At 36.1% G+C, this 17,822-nt stretch overlaps 1 protein-coding gene across 6 annotated transcripts in view; it reads right to left on the reverse strand.

Moving 5' to 3' along the window:
• Nucleotides 1-11,438: 11,438 nt before the first annotated feature.
• ZNF326 (zinc finger protein 326) overlaps nt 11,439-17,822 on the reverse strand; it is a 36,450-nt gene continuing 30,066 nt past the window's right edge. For 4 of the 6 annotated variants that reach the window (XM_064588861.1, XM_054512753.2, XM_064588859.1 and 1 more), the window contains 2 exons: nt 17,272-17,379; nt 11,439-13,417 (listed from right to left, as the gene is read on the reverse strand). In XM_064588861.1, the coding sequence (XP_064444931.1) occupies nt 13,046-13,417; nt 17,272-17,379 (480 nt within the window). In that variant the 3' untranslated portion in view covers nt 11,439-13,045. The remainder of the gene's footprint in view (nt 13,418-17,271; nt 17,380-17,822) is intronic. The other 2 variants (XM_045897230.3, XM_064588860.1) reach the window with 1 other exon arrangement.

The following is a 17,822-nucleotide window of genomic DNA, read 5'->3' on the forward strand; positions in this document are numbered from 1 at the left end:
GTGTTAATTGACTACCATATTCTTACAATAAAGTAAGGCAGAGAAAAGAAAATGTTAGTTAACAAAGTCATAGGGAACAAATACATTTACAATATCGTACTGTATTTATTTTAAAAATCTGCATGTAGGGCGCCTGGGTGGCTCAGTCATTAAGCGTCTGCCTTTGGCTCAGGTCATGATCCCAGGGTCTTGGGACCGAGCCCCGCGTTGGGCTCCCTGCTCAGCGGGAAGCCTGCTTCTCCCTCTCCCACTCCCCCTGCTTGTGTTCCCTCTCTCACTGTGTCTCTGTCAAATAAATAAATCTTTAAAAAATAAATAAATAAAAATAAAAATCTGCATGTAAATGGACCTGCCAATATTGCTAAAGGGTCAATTGTGTATCACTTATCCAAGGTTTTTCTAATGCAATTAATATGATAATAGGAATCATTTAATAGCTTGACTCAACTGTAAGTCAATATAGTACGAATAGTAAAACAATTAGGGGTGCCTGGGTGGCTCAGTCAGTTGAGTGTCCAACTCTTGATTTTGGCTCAGGTCATGATCTCAGGGTCCTGGGACTGAGCCCCGTGTCAGCTCCTCGATCAGTGTGGAGTCTCCTTGAGGATGCTCCCCTCCCCATCTCTCCTCCCATTGCTTGCTCTAATAAAAATCTTCAATAATAAAAAAAAATTCAATTTTTGTGATGACCATCAATAAAATACTTAAGTCTCATGTACAATTCAAATATTTATATTAATCAGTCATATTCTTAGCATTACACATCAAATGCAGGGTCTCAGGAACACACTGCCTCATTAGAATTCCAAATTGAAGAATGTCATACTTACAAAGAAATTTGGATTTTTTTATAGGTTTTAGCTCTAGGATGGAAAAGGCTTAGCCCATTCCTTTTGAGTTTAAAATTAGTCATATGATCAGCATCCTTCAGCTGGATACGTTTGTTCCCTGTAGGAAGTTTATAACTAGTAAAAGGAATTTTATGCAGAATACAAATTGGGAGTATTACATGACAACCTCTTGAGGACACTGAGTTGTGCAAACAACATCACTTTATCTGACGTAGTAGCTTTGGATTGGTCTATGTGTTCACCCTAGGGTTGTCTCGAATTATAGATCAGGGACATCACTGTCATACCCCAGCTGCTGCAGAAAGCTACTGGAAGAAAAGGAGATTTATGAGTATTTTGGTTGTACTGAACCAAGGATACAAGAGCTATACAATTGGGAGCCTGGTGGCTCTAAATTGTAGGCATTATGCAAAAAGAAAATGCAGAGTTGGGTGTCAAGGGAGTCCTCCAGAAGCAATAGGACATCTTTGTAAAATCTCTAAAGAATAAATTTAACAGTTATTAAAGAACACCACCCTGTTGTTGCAGGCACTGAACTTTGTATTACAAGAAGAGATACAAGGGATTTTCAGGAAAACATCTGTCATTTAACAGTGATAGTGACCTCAGCACTTACAAGCAATCCAAATCCCAGTTGAGGAGAGTTATTTACCTCTTTGCGGTGGCTGAGTTTGGAGTTCTAACATTAGCAGGTTATTTAATATCCTGGTGAGGTGAGAACGTCTGATGCTGAAGGAAAAAGTTGTTTGGAATAACTATGATTAATTAGTTCTGTTATATGAGACATTCATGAATTATTTCCCTTTCATTACATTAAGTTACCAGTTTGTGATTTTGTTAATTTTGACCAAAGGCCTGTGCAAACCTTATGGAGAAGAGTAAATGTAATGTAATCTTTAAAACACATCATGAAAGATCAAGACATGTTAAAATGAATGTAAAAAAAAAAAGCTAAATTTCTGTATTAATTTTACCAAGGACTTACCAAGTCAGTACTCCCATTTCTCTTTTATCTCTACTTAAAAAGAAACAAATACATGTGCATTGATATATTTAGGTAACAGTAAAAAAACTAAAATTTAAATGTTGAGAGCTAAGCATTCCAGACAGTGCTACATATTTAATTTTGGCAACAATAGCGCAAGGCAGGTAACATAACCTTCATTTTGTAGATAAGAAAATTGAGGCTTTTTTTCATTTAAATGTTTTTCCCAAGATGGACAGATGGACAGGACTAGAAAATGATACAGCGAGGGTAGGGGGTGGGGAACAGCAGGGAAGGCAGAGTTGTTGAATTCCAGGGCTAATATGTCATGTTACACTATGCTGCCACAAGAAATGACATTTTTGTGTCAGACACATGAATATTAAAATCCATCACTTGAAAGGGAAAGCATTAATACTGTAAGTTGATCATGAGCTCGCCCTATGCTCCTCGCCCATATATCCAATTGCTTACTTGACATCACCATTTCAGTGCCCCACAGGCAATGCCAACTTAACACACCCCCAAAATGATTTCTCGTCTTCCTCACCTACACCTGCTATTCCTGTTTCTCTTACCTCAAAGAACAGTGTCAACATCTACCCAGTTGCAAAGAAAAATGGATTAGAAAGAAATACACAAAAACTGTTAATGGTGCTATTACCTGGGTGATTGTACTCTAGGTGTTTATTTTATTCTTTATATTTCTCTGTATTTTCCAGATTCTTTTTAAACATTTACATTATAAACATGACACATGACTATGTCCTTATTATTTAAAAAAGAAAAAAACAGAAATAAGCAGTTAAGAAAAAAAAATTTTCACAATGCAACTTTCCTCCTCACAAGTAAACACTATGTATCGTTTCCAACTTCTCTTCTATGTAAATATATCACTTTTATTTTTGTGCATTTCTATACAAATACATAGTTTGGTGTTTATACATATATATCTCTTCCAAGTAAAACTCTAATACATATATTATAACTCCTTTTTTCTTCTGAACAATATGTCTTGGAGATTTTTCCACGTCAAAATATTTAGGTTCCCAGTTTCTCATTATTACAAATAATGCTGCAAAGTCCATTCTTCTATACTCTTGTTTCAGCATTTCTTAGACACAGTCCCCCCATTTTATTATCCATCAGGCTGGAATGCATCTTAAAATTGATGGCATCTTACCATTGCTTTCAGCCAGGTGGTATTTGTTGTGTTAAAAACCTTTTTTGACACCTTCTGGTAAAAGTAAAGAAGTATTAGCCTCAATACATTTTAGATGAGGTGAAATAAGTAATCTTTGTATTCATGAACATTTCAGGCATTTGTGATCTCAAGCAAATGAATAGCTATTTATAGGCGGGATGGCTGGATCAAATAGTCTGTACATTTAAAATTTTGCTAGTTACTTCCAAATTGCCCTCCAAGTAAGGTGAAACAATTTATTCACCCATCAACCATGCAGAAGAGGGACTTTTTCACCAAAAGTGGCTATTATGTCTTTTTTTTTTTAAAGATTTTTATTTATTTGTCAGAGAGAGAGAGAGCACAAGCAGGGGGAGCAGCAGAGGGAGAGGGAGAAGCAGGCTCCTCATTGAGCAGGTAGCCCAATGTGGGACTCGATCCCAGGACCCTGGGATCATGACCTGAGCAGAAGGCAGATGCTTAATGACTGAGCCACCCAGGCGTCCCTATTATAAGTCTTTGAATGTTTGTTAACATAATGGTTGAAAAATGGAAGCTCTTTATTGACTTAATCTTTGGTCTCTTGTACTGCAAATATTCTTCCCTTTCACTACTCTCTTTCAACTTTGTTTAGAGTGTCTTTCACCCTGCAGTCATTTCTTTTATGTACCATATTTGTCAGTATTTTTCCCTATGTCTGCTGGAGCTTATATCTTACTGAGAAAACCCCAAAATTATAAATAAGCTTCTTACATTTTAATACTTGTGTAGGGGTTTTTACCTTTATCTCTTTAGTCCACCTGAAATTTACTTTTGTGCAAAGTATGACATAGGTAGGTCTTTTCCCAGTGTGACTCCTCTGTCTCCAAACCATTTTTAGGGTACTTTATATTTTATCCATGATTCAAAATTATACCTTCATCATATACTATATATTTAAATAATATTGACTCTTTCTTTAATGTTTCACTTATCTATTTACCTACTTATATTTGATATATTGTTCTACATTTCTAGTAAGAAATGTAAACTAAATTTTCATTGTTTTTTTTAAATTTGTTTTTATTTGCATATGAACTTCTGAATCAGTTTAAATGGCATACACTGCTATGTATATCCATTTTCCCCTTTCCTAAAATAGAACCCCTGCTTTTTAGCTGGAAAGATGTCCTATCGAATGAATACAATTCCCGCCTTCTTGGCAGGTGCATTCATGTGGCTGTTGTAAGCAATGGAAATAATGTACAAACACAGGTGCAATTTCTGGGACCTGTTCCTTCTGTGAAGGTGTGTTCTCTTCTTCCTCTCCACTGACAGAAACAGAGACAGGATGACTAGAGATTAGGGTTTTGAAGATGGCAGACCAATATAGAGTGAGCCTCAGTTTACAACACCTGGAAAGGCACCACCACCCTGGCATTGCCTACCTGAACTTTCATATCAAAGACTGCAATCTTAAGCCACTATTCTTTTTAACCTTCTCTTACAGACAACACTAATTCTAAGTAACAAAATCGTATTGTAACTAATTTATGAATTCATTTGAGGATAATTAACATCTGGACAATATTAAGTTTTTACAAACAGGAACAGAATGTTTACTATTCATTCAGGCATTGTATACCCTTTATTAAAATGTGTAGTTTTGGGGGCACCTGGGTGGCTCAGTCAGTTAAGTGTCTGCCTTTGGCTCAGGTCATGATCTCTGGGTCCTGGGATCAAGCCTTGCATCGGGCTTTCTGCTCAGCAGGGAGTCTGCTTCTCTCTCGCTCTCTGCCCCTCCACACCTCTTGTTCTCTCTCTAATAAAATCTTCTAAAAAAATGTGTGGTTTTCCTCATATGGATCTTGCACTTTTCCCATAAAGTTTATACCTAAATAATAGTTTAGATTTTTATTGCAAGTAAGATTTAAGTTAATTTCTAATTGGCCATACTAGTCTACAGAAAGCTACAGACTTTCGTATGTTGAACTATTAAACAAAAGTACCTTTTATTATTTCTAGTAGTTTTTCTTTTTTCTTGAGAAAGAGTGCACACAAGTGCGTGCATGCCCCATGGAGGGTTGGGGGGGATGGCAGGCAGAGGAAGAGGGAGAGAATCTTAAGCAGGTTCCATGTGCAGCACAGACCCCCCTGAAGCAGGGTTCCATCTCACAACCCTGAGATCATGACCTGAGCCAAAATCGAGAGTCAGGTGCTTAACCCACTGAGCCACCCAGGTGCCTCTATCTCCAATAGTTTTTCAATTAATTCTCTTAGAGTAACTATCTCCACATCACACTGCCTGAAATAATGGCTGTTCTCTCTCCTAATATTTCTATTTCTTGTCATTAAGTGATTCTATAGACAAGAGGCTTGTTTCTATCTCAAATGTGGATGTTTGCTGAAGGTTTCTGTTAGACATCCTCAGCCAAGTTAAACAGCTTTCTTTCTATTCCTAGCCTGATAAGATTTAAATCTGGATTGAGTGTTAAATTTTAGGAAATGTTTTTCCAGCATCTGTTGAGATTATCATGTGATTTTTTTTTAATTCATCTGCCTTTTTTTAATTACAGTAAAAGATTTCCTGATGTATTGAGTTACAATAAGATTATGCCCTATGCTCAGGATAAACCCCATTTTGTCATGACACATACTCTCTTGGATTTAACTTGCTAATGTTTTTTCAATAATTACATTTGTTCCTAAATGAGATGGGCCTATAGTTATCTTTGATGGGCAACATTATGGAATAAGCGTTCTGCTAGCCTCAGAGACCAAACTGAGAGGTATTTCAGATTTCTGTATAATCTGGAAGAGCTTAAATAAAATAGGAATTCTTCCTTAAATTTTCCTAAGTTGTTGTTTCATTTTAAATGTAAGCATTATAGGGACCATGTTTTCTTTTATATCTGACTAGATTTTATTAACCGATTGCTATCCACTTGTTAATTTCTAACTTATTGCATTGTGGTAACAGGGAGGAGCCTGTATGTAATTTCTTTGTGGCCTGCTTTTGGTCATTTTTCATGGTATTTGAAAAGAAATACTCTATAATTCTTAAAGTTTTTGCATTACATGGTTCAAAACCAGTGTCCTCAATTTTGAACTCTTCAGCCAATAATTTCTGATAAAGAGCTGTGTTCAAATACTTAGCTCGGATTGCAAATATGCCAGTTTCTCATCAAGTTTTTCATTATAATTTGATAACATGTTGTCGTGCAGTTTTGCGACAGTTAATTTCTGAATCCATGATCTTGATTTTCTAAAATGTCTCTATTGTGCCCTCTTACTTAAAACGACAGTTTAGGGGCACCTGCATGGCTCAGACGGTTAAGAGTCTGCCTTCGGCTCAGGTCATGATTGCAGGGTCCTGGGATCGAGCCCCACATCGGGAGCCTGCTTCTCCCTCTCCTGCTCCCCGTTTGTACTCCTGCTCTCGCTATCTCTCTGTCAAAAATAAAATAAAATCTTTAAAAAAAAATAAAATAAAACGACAGTTTAACTCAAGATAGAATTCTAAATTCAAAATAATTTTCCCACACTTTAAAAATAACAGTACTTTCTAGCATCCCAACGTACAGATGACAAATCTGAGACCAATGTGATTCTTTCCCCTTATAGGTAAATTGTTTTTCTTTAGAAATTTTGAGATTGTTTTCATTATCCTGGGATTACAGAAATGTTGTCAGGATATATTTTTTCTCCTTTTTCATTATTTTTACTCAGTACTTCAGACTTTTAGTATGTGGTCAGTCTTTCAAAAGAAAAAAACTTTTTTCCTATTGTCTATTTCTTTTCTTCACTTTTTCTGCTCTCAACTTCTGCCCCACCTATGCATACATACATATATTCACTGATTCAAAAATATTTACTGAGCATTTACAATGCACCCAGCACTGTGATAGATGTAGGACTTTCAAAGCTAAACTCTCTATACATATGGCTCCTAACCTCATGAAGTTTCATTTTAAATGGATGGTATTTACCTGGATCTTCTGTCTCAACTTTTCTCATAATTTCCATCTTCTGACCTTTCCTTACATGATTCTGGAAGTACCCCTCAGCTTAAAATTCTAGCTCAATAATTTGATTTTCAGCCATGTTTATTCAACTACTTGGCCTAAAATAATTTTTATTTTAGCAACTATTTTTTATTTCCGAGATATTTTTCTTATTACAGTTCGTGTTTTTTTAAAATTAGTGCAAAAACCTCTAAAATTCTTCGGAGATAATAATATAATGATATATAATACTATATCTAAGGATTACATATAAAAATACTTAGTATAATTACTGCTAATTATTATTACATAAAACACTGAATTTACCTTAGTATTTACTAAAATATTTTAAAGTTTAAAGGTTTTTGTTTTTGTTTAACCTGCATTATATCCCCAGGATTATTTCTGCTTGTTAAGTTTACTGTTTATCTTTTGTTTGTGGGTTTTTTTTGTTTTTTTGTTTTTTGTTTTTTAAAGATTTTATTTATTCATTTGAGAGAGAGAATGAGAGACAGCACAAGAGGGAAGAGGGTCAGAGGGAGAAGCAGACCCCCCGCTGAGCAGGGAGTCCGATGCGGGACTCGATCCCAGGACTCCAGGATCATGACCCGAGCCGAAGGCAGTCGCTTAACCAACTGAGCCACCCAGGCGCCCAAGTTTACTGTTTATCTTTCATGTTGCTCTCTTCCTTAAATGTTGCTACTGCATTGACTATTATGAGTAAATAAGAACTGAACCTAGGGGGTCAGCAAACTTTTTCTGTAAAGGGCCAGTTAATAAATATTTTAGGCTTTGGAAGACACATTAGGTATCTGTCACATTTTCTTTATTTTTGTTTTCTACAACCTTTAAAAATTTTAAATCCATATGAAAACAGGCAGTGGGAGGCTTGCAGCTGGTGATTTGCAAAACTATTAGATTTTTTGGTGTTGTTACCTGGGGTTTATTTTCTCAATTTGAGTGAAGTTCCCTGGCAGATTTTGATTACAAAGAACCTGGCATTTTAATTGTGTGAGGGAGGAGGGGGCTGGAATCAGTTGGAAAAATGGAAAATGGACAGTCACCAGGTTTTGCTGATTGCCTTTTTTCTAAATATGAGGAACCAAAGCCCCTTGTGGTATTCACAAAACACCTAAGGCATTACCATACTTTGATGGCTGCTATATATATGCTCTGGGAGTCTACTACATCAGAAGTTTCACTCTAATTGGCAAACAGTAAGCTGTGTTATGGCTTTAAATTGGAGGAATATCACGGACCAAGATTCCCAAGCCAGGGACTAGCATAACTATTCAATCCTTCAATAACATGGCTTACCATACTAGAGCCACCCACTCTGACAGCTGCCTCTAAAAATGGAGGTGTGGGCATCTGGGTGGCTCAGTCGGTTAAGCATCCAAGTCTTGATTTTGGCTCAGGTTATGATCTCAGGGTTGAGATCCAGCCCCGCGTCAGGTTCCATGCCCAAGTTCCCTCTCTCCCTTTGCCCCTCCCCACCTCTACTCTCTCTCTCTCTTAAATAAACAAACAAACAAATAAATAAATAAGGAGGTGCTTCCTTAACTTTCATCTCTATGTGGACTGTGGCTCTCTGTTTCACCAAGATCTGATTCCTTGTTTTGTATCTTCTAGAAAAGCTTCACAGCAACCATGGTTATCTTTCTAGTGTAGTTATGAATTTATTTTTATTACTGTAATGATCATTGTACAGTTTCTGTAATTTTAATAGAACTTCAGAAGATAATGACTTGAACCCAGTATGTCATTTTGATCTGGATCTCTCCCCAAATTCATAATTTCTATTCATCTAATAACTAAGCTGCTTATAAGTTGTTCCCTTCTACACTCTCGGCCACCAAGAAGGCCATCTCTTATAACCAGCAACTCTGCCTCACCCCTACCTCAAACATAGTCTTTAAAAAATTTTTAAACACAAACTAGGAAAATCAGAAGGGGAAGGGAAATGCAGGAAGAGACCAGCATTAACTGCTTCCAAGGAGGCCCAAATTGGTGGCAACAGGGAGTGAATTTCCCACACCCAACGGTCTACCCCCAGGCTTGCAGGTTCCCTGATTTTGTCTGCATAACAGAGAACCAGCCATCTGGGTAGGAACTACCAAATAAAATTACACTGTTAATTTAAATATGAACTGTAACTGTCACATGGACTAAAACACTTCTGCCTGCATGACTACTCCATTTTCTGTCCATCAGCAGAACTACCACGGATTCCAAATTGTAATCAAAAGTTTGTCATTAATGCCTCTGAAATGTATGCTCAAGAATGGTGAAAGTGTAAGTTTTATGCTATGTGTATTAAAGTTTGTATTCACAGCAAGGACAACTTGGTAGGCAAAGTAAACGTCAAATAATATTAAGTCTGATAATAAGATAATCTGATACCAACTACTTCTAAATAAGAACAATCTTGCCAATAAAAAGAGAACTCTCAAACACATTTTAACATGCATTACCAACATTTACCCTTGTAGTTCTTTTTTCCTCTATGTCCATGACTTCTGGTATACAAATTGCTAAGAATTTTCACCCCATTCTTAGGATCAATGGTTTTTTAGATGTGTTACATAATACTATACCATTATAAAATATTACATTATAAAATATAAGTATATTTTATAATATGCTATAGTATAGTTGTATAAAATATAATAGCTAGATTTTTAACACAGATTATAATTAAATCTTAGCAACTCTAGGAACCATTCTGCCTCCTGAAGCATATCATAAATTCAAATGTTTACAGGCACCGGCAGTTAATATAAATATGTTAAAGACTGAGATACAAAGCTGGAGAAGCAGGCAAGGAACAGAATATACAGAACCACAGAGGCCATATCAAAAGAATCTGGATGTTACACAGACATGTATAAAAAGCCAATAAAGGATTTCAAGTAGGGGAATGATATGAAAGAGCTTGTTATATGGGAAAACTGTTAGTTCTATTATTAGAACTTCAACTTGTAAGAATTACATAACCTAATGGGAGTAAAAGAACAAAAACAAGAACAAGGTCCAGTTTTCTGACTCCCAGAAATTTGTAACAGGTCATTCCAATGCTTTTGTAAAACATTATGAGAATTCCCCAAACCTGTGCCTGTCGACTAAAGGGCAGAAGCCCCTGCTTTGATACAGGAGTTGTATGCACTAGAAAGTAGAGGCCACTGTAAGTGTTCTTGAAATGCAATCACTGACCACTACCATCAGAATCACCTGGGTATCTATGAAAATACATCATCTCCCAAGAATATGGTCTAGTAAATCTGGGGTACAGGGGCCCCAAATCCTTACTTTTACAAAAATTTAAGAACTACTGCTCTTATGTTTCCTTAGAAACACCTCGTCTTAACATTTAAGGTGACCTAAAGGATAAAGAGTCCAAAAAAAGCTGACAGGTATAGATTACAGAAAGTGCAAAGGTCTGGACATAGGGAAGAGCTTCATTTAAAAACTAACAGAAGGCCACCATGGCCAGTGAGAACAGCATGATATAAAGCAGGAATGCTAGGCCAGGCCTGATTACCATGAGTAAACGTACAGATACAAAAAGAAGCAGGAGACTAGTATTATCTTTATTATATTTTTAGAAGACTAGACTTCTGTGTGGAAAACTGAATCTAGCAGGGCAAAACTAGAAACAAGATTAGTTTATAAAGTATTTTAATAGTCCAGAAAAGAGATGATGGGGACTTGAACTGGGATTGGTAGCAGAAGACATGGAAGAGGGGGAAGATAAATTTTGGAAGTAGAAAACACAGACTTTCTGATAGACTGGAGGTGGGAGGTGAGAAAAAGGGAAGAATATAGGATGGTCCCTAGGCATCTGGCTTAAACAACTGTGTAAGTTGTAAATAAATTTCTTTGGTTATTAAAACCACATGTTTAGATTTTTAATAAACAAGTAATACTTGGATAACAGAAGCTGAAATGTTATTAAGGATATCATATAAATTCTTAGCACAAAAGTATTGAAAATATAAACTCAAAGGATCACAAAAATTAATCTGCCTGCAAATTAAACTGCCTATCTACAAATTATCTAATAGGATATACATAAATTTGAATTTCTGAAGTAAGTACAATAACAAAATACCTTTATTAATAATAATACCTTGCAAATAAGCTAGTCTGAATAAAGGTTTTTACATGTTTCCCACCAAAATTACTACTTAGATATTATCTCCTATTCTAAAACATTTATGGGGCACCTGGCTGGCTCACTCAGTGAAGTGTCAGACTCTTGATCTTGGGGTTTTGAGTTCGAGCCCCATGCTGGGTATAGAGATTACTTAAAATCTTTTTAAAAATCAAATAAATAAATAAAATGCTTACTTAGAAGTTGTTCTACAGATTCTTGTTATAGGATTCTTTCCAAAAGTTTCAAATCTCAAATTACTAGGGACATTTTTTTTAAAAAAACACCCTACTTAGTACCAAAAGAACCCACTAATTATAATCCAAAGGGATCTGTTCTCCTTTTACCTTACCCCTACATAAATGTTTTCAAATAAAGGAGAAACTAAATAAGTAAGTGAGAATCAAGACCGCTGATCAAGTCCTATTATCCTTAAAATTTTAACTCCTGAGCACAAAGGCTTTCTGAAGCCTATTTAAGTAAATACAGACTCTTATCTAGGATCCAAATTTCTCCAGTCTTCAACTAACCTCTTATTTGGCTCTAAATTCCTATAAGTGGATACAAAGGACTTAAAGCTTAAAGATAAGCAAATTAGCCCAAAACAATGAACCCATATTGGCCCCCAAAAATGTATTTTTAAAAGCTCTGTTGTATGCAAAAAGAGAAATTACCCGTGAAATGCTACAAATGCCTATACATTCATGTACTTAATGCTTTAAAATTACTTAATATTCCCGTACGTATACTCATCCATTCAATGCCTCAAAATTTTGGGAAGCTAGTTTATTTCACTGAGAGTCCCTCTCTCAAAAGAGGCCAGAGTGAAGATTCAAAGAAATAAGAGCACTACTTTTCAGTGACACAGACGGTCATTTGAAAATAGACTGTCAATCTCATCTTCTCTTTTTCAGTATGTAAGCCTATAAACTACAGAAGTTAAAAAAAAAAAAATTCAAGAGAGAAATACTTTTTTAGAAAAGTGATTGTTTCTTGGTTCTTCAGCTAAAAACAGAGATGACAAAAGAACAAACACAACTATAAAAAATTATTTGTATCCAAATGTATTTTCAAGAAGATTTCAAGAACTGACATAGGCATAAAGAAAAGGAAGGAACTGAAACAAGTATAAACAAGTCAGTTATAGACTGACCTCAACTTGAAATATGTTAAAAAATATTTTAGTAGTACTTTTAAAAAATGTTTGAAGTAAATTTTTTCTTTAATTCAACTCTTCTCAATCATCTTGATATATCTGTGAGCTAAATTCCTACATTAAGGCAAAAATCTCATTTTAAATACTCATTTAATTAATGAATTCTGTTTCATTTAAAATTGCTAATCCAGGGAAAGAGTTTTTGTAAAAATCATTTTATTGCTACAAAGGGAAACATGGTCACAAAAAGCCTTTAAGCGTATCTTAACGCAAATTACTATTCAATGTCCAATGCCGTAAAAAAATACACAGTCAGAGCACAAAATACTTGCCCAATTTATCTCTTCCAGGGTAAGTATTCAAAACATTAACGCACACTTGAATATATACTCCCAACAGCAGCATTTAAGTTCAAATGATTAGAGTAAATATACTAACAATACACATCTGTTATCCTTAACACCAATAAAGTAATAAAAATTAAGCTTAAAAATTATACAAACAATTTATCTAATCTAAGTTTGGTAGCTATAAAAACTAAACTAAAATAGTCTTACCTTTATTTTATTAAACAAATGCCAAACATTTAGAAATTATATAAAACAAATCTGAATGTGTGGAATGCATGCAACATGGGTGTTAATTCTCATATTTTAAACTATTAAAATTCTTACCCTTTTCCATATTAGGAGAGAAATTTAAAGCTTCTTTTAAATCTGACTAATACCTTATATTTAATTTTCTTCAGGTTGGTCAACAGGGAAGTCAACAGGCTCTTCCTTTGCTTCTTCCTCTACTGCCTCTCCTTCTCCCACTGCCTCTCCTTCCCCCGCTGCCTCTCCTTCCCCCGCTGCCTCTCCTTCCCCCACTGCCTCTATGTCCCCTGCTTCCTCTGTGTCTCCTACTCCCTCTACTCCTCCTCCTTCTCCCACTTCCTCTGCTTCCTCCACTTCTTCTACTTCCTCTACTTCCCCCACTTCCTCCTCTTCTTCCTCTTCCTCCTCCTCCTCTTCTTCAATAGGTTCATCAATCTTTTCTTCCTCTTCCTCATCTCCTTCTATTTGTTGATCTTGAGAATGATCTTGAATTTCAAAAGGATTCTCACCCTAAAAAGCATGAGGAAAAATAGCTTTTAAAATCAGTACATTCATTTTTGTTATCAGTGAAATTTTTATTTGCTATAACATTAAAAATAAATATAATTTGAAGCTTTTTAACTCATGACAAATTCACTAAATAATTGTTCAGTACCTATTTCATACCAATGGGGGTATATAAATTACTAAAGTCACTACTTTATATCCCATAAACTGGAATGCTTAAAGGCTGCATTTTCCTAACTGAATTTCTAAAATCATATGTATATGACAAAAGCAAATATGGGTTTTGGTAGAAATTAAGTAGATAAAGCAAAGATTTATGTTCTACTAAATTACACCAGGACTCAAGGTACTACCGTGGTAGGATCTCTTTAAAACACTCAAATGAAAATCAAGTCTTTTTTAAAATTCAAATGAATGAAAATCAGGTACCTATTAGATACACCTTACTTTTACTTTAAAAAAGTAGATAAATCTTTAGTTCACTACGGGTGCCTGGGTGACTCAGTCAGTTAAGCGTCTGCCTTTGGCTCAGGTCATAATCTTGGGGTGCTGGGATCGAGCCCTGCATCAGGCTCCCTGATCAGCAGGGAGTGTGCTTCTCCCTCTCCCGCTGCCTCTGCCCCTGCTCGTGCTGTCTCTCTCTCAAATAAATAAATAAAATCTTAAAAAAAAAAAAAAATCCGTAATTCACTAACATTCACAGATACAACTTTATTATTTTAATTTATATAAATACTTGAATTATGTGTCTGGATTAAGTCTCATAAACTAGACCATATCAGAAGGCTGTATTAATATAGTAAGAAATGAAGAGGCAATGAAGGTTATTAAACAGCAAAGTTAAGCCTGGTGCTATACTTCAAGACCCATCGGTAGGAATGAACAGGATGAACTGAAGTCATAAGAGAAGAAATACTAGTGAAGCGGTTACTCTACTAATCCAGGAAAGGAGTGTAAAAGATGTAGCGGCACCATTAACAGAATATGTAAATTAGGATGGCAAAAGTGGAAGAAGCAGATGTATGCTATATATAATTAGAATTTAAGATGTCTAAATGTCGGGGCGCCTGGGTGGCTCAGTCGTTAAGCGTCTGCCTTCGGCTCAGGTCATGATCCCGGGGTCCTGGGATTGAGCCCTGCATCGGGCTCCCTGCTCCGCGGGGTGCCTGCTTCTCCCTCTCCCACTCCCCCTGCTTGTGTTCCCTCTCTCGCTGTATCTCTCACTGTCAAATAAATAAAATCTTTAAAAAAAAAAAAAAAGATGTCTAAATGTCTAAGAGGCAGCTTTAAATTCACAACTCAAAAGAGAAGAGAGTTCAAAGTAAAGACATTGAGATTTGTGAATTGTTTGCACAGAGTGAATAGTGAGGCCAAGGAAATAAGTAGAATAAAAGGGCCAGGGAAGTAAGCAGAATAAAAGGGCTGATGATAAAAACCCACTGAAAATGCCTATACATAGGGACAGAAGTTAGGAAAAAAAGAAAAAAATACTCAGTGCAGGAGGAAACCCAGGACAGTAAACTATTATCTGGCAAAACAAAGTTTCAAGAATAAGTGACATATTAACAGTATCAAATGATGCAAAGAGGTAATACTAGAAAAGAACTGAAAAAGGTCACTAGAGTTGATAATTATTAAAGTTGAGTGAGGGTACTTGGGGGATTTGTTACACTATCCCCTTAACTTTCACATGTTTAAAATAGTAAATAAAAAATGTTAAAAAAATTTATTTGAAAATTAAGTCACCAGTTATCTTAGAGCAGTTCCAAAAGTATGACGTAAGTGTAAGCTGGACAGCAATGACTGCCCAAGAATGAATCTTCGTAATTTCCTCTAAGCTCTCAAAACCCACAGGCCCAAGTCCCACACTCTGAGACTTTAATTTAGTCAAGTACTAGAGCTCTTGCTAAAAACAAAAGTTCCTGAATCAATTTCAAACCTCCTGAATGAAAATTTTCCAGGGGAGAGACCTGGTAACCTGCATACTTAAGAAGCATTTCACGAGGGGCGCCTGGGTGGCTCAGTTGGTTAAGCGACTGCCTTCGGCTCAGGTCACGATCCTGGAGTCCCGGGATCGAGTCCACATCGGGCTCCCTGCTCGGCAGGGAGTCTGCTTCTCCCTCTGACCCTCCCCCCTCTCATGTGCTTGCTCTCTCTCAAATAAATAAATGGGATCTTTAAAAAAAAAAAAAAAAGAAGAAGCATTTCACGAGATATTAATGAGAAGTTTGGGAAACTCTAATTCAGAAGGTCTTAAAGAGGGCCTAGGCAGCTTTTTGTCTGATTTCAGCTTCACAAGGAATTCTAATTACATGTCTCCAATTGAGAACTACCAAGTTAAAGAGCTGAAGTACAGAGCACAATGCAAGGTAAACTACCTTTCTAAGTATGGTGATAAGAGAAAAGATAAGATTGGAAGGGGCAGAGTAGGAAAAGTCAAGTCATTTTTAGTTTAGGGAACTTATAAGCATGTCTGTTTGTAGAAGAATAAAATAATAAACAGGGAACAAGTAAGATACAAGCAAGGAGAGTTAGAAAACTGATGAAAACAAGAATACAGGTGAAGGGCAAAAAGGGGGTATCTTTCTTCACAGGTAACAATAAAGGTGAGAGTAAGGTACATAAATCTAATACAGGAAGGAAAAAACTTACAGTTCACATCTAATGGTCTCAATCTCCCTAAAGCAAGAGAAGTGATAAGAACATGGGAAGTAAAGAGAGTAAGGATGAAATCTAGATACGGTAAGAGTGGAAAAGCTTTGAAACAGTCACTGTAGGAAGCACATTACATTGAATGGTAATAGGCAAAATTACTGTGAACTGCAGTGAAAATCTAGCAAACACAGTATTGGTACAATTCCATGACATCTATAGCAAGATAGTTAATAAAGCTAACCAGACGGGCACCTGGGTGGCACCTTCGCCACCCTTATCTTCGTTAAGTGTCTGCCTTCGGCTCAGGTCATGATCTCCAGGTCCTGGGATCAAGCTCCAGCATCGGGCTCCCTGCTCGGTGGGGAGTCTGCTTCTCTTTCTGCCTCTCCCCCACTGCTTGTGCTCTCAATCCCTCTCTCTCTCGCCTCAAATATATAAAATCTTAAAAAAAAAAAAAAAAAAAAAAAGCTAATCATGGCATAGTGCTGGGAACTGCTAAGTGGCAGAACAAGTAAGTGAGGAATTTTAGAATGGCAGCACTGCATTGTTATAAGGACTGACCATGAGTATCCAGGCCAGAGCGTGAAGGTAGAACAAGGTGATACAGTTGGAGAATTAGGGGAAATTGATGAATTGATTATTTTCATGGGACAAAGATTTAAAAAGATATTTTGTCAGACTGAGAGCACTTAAAGGTTAAAGAGTTTTAAGTGATGAACAGTGCTGACCATGGGCAGAGGATGTTCTGGGGAATAACAGCAGGGAACAGAGCAGATAGGAAAGCTGAACAAAGGGACATCACTGAGTAATGTGACACCAGTGCTTCTTGAATTTTAACATGTCTATGAATCAGCTGGGATCTTGTTCAAATGAAACTGCATTTCTAATGAACTCCCAGGAGATGCCAATATTGCTGGTCCATGGATCACATTCATAGTAAAAAAATTCTAGAAGAGTTCTCCTCAGTTCAGGCACTTTCTCCACAATATGCACATGAGAAAGACACTCCCACCAGTGATGTCTCTCATTCCATGAAGTGACTCTCAAGTGTAGCTTGAAAAGTCTACACAGAAACTCACATCTGTATTCTTCTCTCATTATTACTTTCATACATCAATAGAAACCATTATTAACTTCTCAAAAGTTTGTGATATAGCAAGGATAAAAATCTAATTTTTCCTCATTTAGCAATTAGCTCTTACCTTTTTGATGCCATATCTCCCCAAAAATTGAATTTCAATTAGGGCTGCAGTCACTATTTTTTTGTTGTTGTTGTTGGACTGCATTACTGTTACAATTTCTGCATTCACCTTTTAAAAATGGTGCCAAGAATGTAGTAAAAGTGACAAATATGACAAATCAGAAAATAGGACCCTCAGGAACAAGATGAAAGAATTGAGATTTATTCAGCTTGTAAGTCACTTGGTTGAGGTGTAAGTTAATGGTCAATCAGGCTTCTTCACAAAGTACCTGTTAATCACTACAATAGCCAAAATAAACAAACTTCTCTAATCCATAAAATCAAGATTTAGTTACAAATGTAAATAATAGACTTACAAATTTTCAACATAACAGCTATCTTCAGTGTAGGATTATTTTAAATGAGGTATTATTTTACAAAGACTCAAAAGCTAACCTCTAAAATGTATTTCTGTTAATTTCCTGAATAATAGTAAATTCTTATTTGTACAATAAGTATACATAATATGTAAAGAATTTTATGTAAAGAAGGATTACCACAAGAGCATATGGC

Source organism: Mirounga angustirostris, unplaced genomic scaffold (assembly GCF_029215605.1).
Source record: "Mirounga angustirostris isolate CCGP_5_RB_7025 unplaced genomic scaffold, mMirAng1.0.hap1 SCAF_4, whole genome shotgun sequence".
NCBI classification, from domain to species: domain Eukaryota; kingdom Metazoa; phylum Chordata; class Mammalia; order Carnivora; family Phocidae; genus Mirounga; species Mirounga angustirostris.